Source organism: Atta cephalotes, assembly GCF_000143395.1.
Source record: "Atta cephalotes unplaced genomic scaffold scaffold00059, whole genome shotgun sequence".
NCBI lineage: Eukaryota > Metazoa > Arthropoda > Insecta > Hymenoptera > Formicidae > Atta > Atta cephalotes.
The window spans coordinates 590,118-595,659 of record NW_012130123.1 but is presented as its reverse complement, the minus strand read 5'-3'; the positions used below and the strand labels follow the sequence as shown (position 1 = coordinate 595,659).

At 34.8% G+C, this 5,542-nt stretch overlaps 1 protein-coding gene across 1 annotated transcript in view; it reads left to right on the top strand.

Moving 5' to 3' along the window:
• Nucleotides 1-821: 821 nt before the first annotated feature.
• LOC105623587 (SET and MYND domain-containing protein 4) overlaps nt 822-5,542 on the top strand; it is a 49,752-nt gene continuing 45,031 nt past the window's right edge. The window contains exons 1-2 of the mRNA XM_012204976.1: nt 822-1,197; nt 2,351-2,495. Coding sequence (XP_012060366.1) covers nt 822-1,197; nt 2,351-2,495 — 521 coding nt within the window. The remainder of the gene's footprint in view (nt 1,198-2,350; nt 2,496-5,542) is intronic.

Below are 5,542 nucleotides of genomic sequence, written 5' to 3'. Positions count from 1 at the left end.
CACAAAGAATCTGTCTTTAAAATATTTATTGTCAGTTTTAGGACAACGCGTACATTCTGGTCGTTGCTCCCAGCAAATTACGACGTCTGCTTTTCTTAATTCCAAGAGTTTGTAAAATGGAGTGGATCGCGCGCGCATTTGATGGTAGATATGAAATGCCAAAACACGTAGCGTACTTCTGTAATATTCAAAAGGAAATGGTCGAGGGAAATGATGGAACATCGAGAATAACGACGCGAATTTCTAATTGGTACATCGACAACTGCAGCGCGTAAAGAAACAAAGAAAGAAATTGATTATATTTTGAAGAAATTCATCTCTCACAAAAGCAGAAATATGCAAGAAAATTTAATCAAAATATAATTAGCTGAAAAGTATTAAGAAAACTGGAATACCGAATAAAAGAACCGTAATAACTGAGAGGTAAATTAAGATAAAAATCTTAAAAGATAAATTCTTCTCTTGCGCGTATAAAAAGGACGTTTACAAAAAGACAGGTTAAAGAGGGGTAATAAATTTTCAGAAAATATATACATATAACTGTATATATGTATTACATAAAACTCTATCTTAAAAATAAAATAGAATAAAATGGAAAGAAAAAGAAATCGACTTGTGTAAGCGATGCAATCGTAACAGACTAAGTGAGTACACTAATCTGTTATATAAAAACGGATGGGCCGTATTTCAGCCAGTCTAAAGGCGATTCACTCGCATACACAGGATCTCGTTAACTGAACGCGAGAGAGTCGAGGAGAAGGAAGAACGTGGCATACAAAGGACTTCCACGTGGCACGCCGTCCGTCCTTCCATACGCAAGAATGCAGGACCAGGATGAATTTTACAGGATTCTTTGCTCGTCGGAGACTCTACGCTCCGGCAAAAAGGGATTCTTCCACGATTTTAGCGGGCACGTAATGCAAACCGCGGGCGATACTTGGATGTCGAGGACATTCGGCCGGATCGATGACAACGAGGGACGGGTTAGGGCGATCTTCACCGACGCGAAAATAAAAAACGTCGTGACTGACACGCTCGCAAAAGTGAAGCTCCTTTTCAGAAACAAGGATGCTGAGATCTCCAAGCGCAGGCGACTCGAAGGATACCAGCTCGCTGCTGTTGGTGAACACGACAAGGCCCTTTTGCTGTTCAGTCAGGCTGTCTTACGCGCCCCTCAACCAGGTCACTACAAATGTGGTAGAAAATCCATTATAGGATCGAGACAAATTTATTTAAACTTATACTGTTAGATATTAAAGGAATAAGAGTAATCTCTCTAGAGTTAAATAACATTTTATTATCATTACCTATGTGTTAAAATGTAAAGTAATTCTATAGTTAGTAAATAACGTCCATATTAACATATAAATACATTTATAGTATAAAATAAGCTAAATTTAAGTTAAATTTAATGTATTTTTTTTAATTAAATTATCTAGCTCTATTGTTTTAGTTACATTAATGAAATATTAAGTAAGCAATGACGACCTATAGAAATAATTATTAATCCAAATTGAGTATAATTTAACATGATGAATTTAATAATGTATTAACTGTATATCTCGTTGCTTATATCATTTGCATTACTTATATCTTTAATATTTTCTCGTTTACATTTTTTTATTTAAATTTCTAAACAATAGATATACATATATGTATTACCATCCTCTTTATCTGAATAATTGATATTTCAGCATATGAATTATCTATCAAATGCACTATTTTTAGATTGATTCGATAAATTTTTAGATACAATTATTAAGATAGATCATTAACCAACGATCGTTGAATTTATTTTTAATTTTGTGCTAACATAAAATAAATGCACTTAATATTATTTCAGTAATTAGGATGTGACGCTACGAATGTTTAGTTAAATCATATATAATTATTATTTATCACAAATATAATGTAATTGCTATTTATTTGATTTAATTATTAATTGCTAATTAATTTAAATATTAAAGCAATAATTTGTGCTAGGGAATTAAAGGTTATTTGTTGATGTATCTATATTACAAGTTCCATCCGATTCTTTCTTGTATCAAATGAATATTTTAATATTTTTATGAATTCTAATGCGCGCGCGTATAGATTTAAAATATGCACCGACAAGTCGATTGCATTTGCTTTGATGGCTCCCGCCAGATCTACATAACAAATAGAATAAATACTTGAATCTTACTCACCGCGCACTGGCAAATACATCAGTCGGTCGAAAAGCATGCTTTCATGTCTTCATTGATTTTGTGTCAATAAATTGTACGTGACAGTCGATCGATGAACGGATCTCGAAGTCAAGTAACGATATTTTTTTTTAATCACACGATATTGACAATATCTGTCTCAGGTAGAAACAAGAACGTTGATCAAGGTCTTTCGTTGTCTCTGGCGCTGCTAGGAAGAGCTGAGATCTTTATAGCTCTCAAAGAATACTATTTTGCGCTGGAGGATCTGCGACTGGCCGCCGAACATGATTTGCCGGATAAACTGATGTAAGCATTCCTCAATTTGCAGAATCTCTATATTTTAAAATTGAGAAAAGTCATTATACAAAAAGCAAACGTAAAAGTCCCGAACTATCATGAATAGAATCATAATAAAAGAAAAAAACAGTTGCAATTTCTATAATTTAACTATAATTTATAATCATTTTTTGAGTCAACTAAATATTTTTTTGAAAGAATTATAAATATAATTATTATTATAAATATCGTAATAATTATAAATATCGTAATAATAATTATAAAAATAGAGCTCCTAATTATAATTATTTTACTACAATTAAAAGATGTTTTTTTTATTTCTGTATTAGATTGCATTAAAACTCTTTTTTTCGCTTTCGCCAAATATCACTTTTTCCAAAAGTGTAATTCAGTTATAGAAAACATATATAATTACAAATACTAAACATTTTTCTCAATAAAAAGAATGATTTCTACTGAAGTATCTAAAAATCTAGCTAGATACAGATCTAAAAAAAATAATTTTATTGGACCATCAGAATAATTACGTAGGAATCTCAAGCATAATAAATTTTATTGATGAACAACGCTGCAAAAAGTTTTGACATTCTAGCAACTAGTTCGAGCGTCCTATGTAATTATTTTGATGATCTTATATAAATTTTTAAAGCTAAATTTTAATTACAGTAAAACTGCCTCTTCTATGATTGTAAAATCTATTTTCGATATCTGTAATCGAGGAGAAAGAATTCAATTTAATAATCTAAATAATCGCATTTTCTAGACAGTCCATGCGTAAAGACATGAAGAGAAATTTGATTAGCTAGAGAGCAATTTCGGAAGCGCGATTTTGTCGAATTTTGCAGGTGAATATTAACAATGCAGGTGAATCTGCAAATTTGTAGATTTTTGCAACACGCTCTTTGATGCCATGTGTTTTCCAGCTCTGCTCTCTATGTACAATTTTCCGAGTTACAGTTTCCCTAGACGCACATACGAATTTAATCGCGGGTGTATCTTTACTCCGGGATGTACATGCTCGCCCAGAACCACCGAAGGCTTCGAGCCCAATATAATGTAGCGAGGGATGAGGTGGGATACGCGCGCGTGTACTTCCTAAAATATTCAGAAGGGATGGGCACTTGCCGGGACGGATGGCGGCCACTACCGAACGAAACTAGACTCCGGTTTTAGCCTACCTTCTCTGTGGTGCCGTCATTGGCTTCCCGCTAGGTTAACCTCGTGAAACTAGCCGTACGACTAGGCGAAGTGGCCTTTGAGTAGACGAACAATAAACATTTAATGCGGCGCTTTTGAGAGCGGCATTAACCCTCCGGTCGCCGACCGATGAGGCAGATTAAGCGCGAATGTGAGTGTTGAATTTTTAAATGCCATTAACTTTACGCGAAAAATACGTTATAAAATCATTTAAAATCGAAAAGGAGATTTCAATTGCGTGATAAAGAACTGGTACCGTTCGCTTGACATTTCACTCGATTACGGAAGTTCATAAACTTCAGGAGATCAGGATGAGCACACCGAGTCGCGCCAAGTAGATTCTAAAGTTATTGTCGTCGATACGCATTTGTTTTCGATATTTTAAGTATTGCTCTGTGCTGCGAACACGAGTTTGCTAATGCGAGAAAATTGTCATAAACATAAACATGAGGCTTACATTAGGGAACATTGCACTTTCATTTTGCCAAAAAATCTCGAATTTCTGGTGAAGAGAAAAATAGAAGAGAGAACTTAATGAGTCGCAATTCATCATTTGCTCAGCGAAATAAGGCCAAATTTAAAAAATGCATGCTTTGTGTAACAAGCGCGGGCAATCTTCCAACTCATCTTATATTACTTTTCGAATCAAAAAGAATACGAAATGGCTGATCGATCATTTCATATTAAGTGTTTGAATCACCCTGTACGTGACATGCGATATGATGATATACCGGAGGAAAATATCGTAAAATCCCCCACGGCGATATAATAATGAAGGTAATTCGCTCGTCGATAGCGATCGACAGGATTAACAGTATATTTGCCATGATACTTGGTTATAAAAAGAATCTATTAGATTCTCAAAAAAAGGGATTTACTAGATGTACATTTAAGAAGAATTTTATTTTTAATATTTCCGAAGTTTCTGTATTAATTCTCGAACACGCTCTGTTAATTAAAATCTAAAAATAGTAGAAAAAATAATTTTAAATTAAAATCGCATGTTTCTGAAAGACAGCTTGAGATTCATATAAAAGTAGTTTTAGCAAGAGAAAGTTTCTCCAGACTGACAGTTCTGGAGAATATTATTAAATAAAAGATTCTGCGAGATCTAAAAGATTTTCATTAAGCAGGTATCTAAACCTTAAAATGCCTTAAAATGAAATTTTGAATGGCCCGTGCATTGTTCGTGGCATGATTATATTACAATCTGATGCTACTCGAATTTTCGAAAATTTCGTGTACAATCTCGCTTGCCTCGCTTTAACGATCCACATTCTCTGGTTTATCAGCGCAGACAGACGTAGTTATCATTGCATCAATCGCGAGTAGATAGACGCGAGTGAGCCGCGCTCATCGCCCGGTCGGTGGTCGTACTGCAAAATCGATAATATAAACACTGTGCAAGCCGCGGGCGAGCGGGCGTAGTAGCTGTTCTGTCAATTAAAATCGCAGCTGAATTAATGACGGATAAATGCGGACATGACGGATTACGCAAAATGGATTTTATCCGGCCCACGCCACCAGTTATCCCGTGCCGCAACGGCGTTATATTCGGGGAGGACGATTCGGGGGAACGTTCTAATTATAATTGCTACAATTATCGATGAACGTTACGCGGAATTCTCAAACGCGGGTGGATTATTAGAAACTCGACGCGTGTAACGAGATTGAATATTATCATTTTCAACTATTATATAATATATATATATACACGTGTTTTACAAGCGTTCTAAACATTTTTATGAATAATATGCTGTGTGTAGGGAAAATGTATTTTATGACGACAGAAATTATCAGAGTTTTCCCACTGAGAAATTGCTGGGTGTGATTATAAAACGATGCTCTCTCTCTCTCTC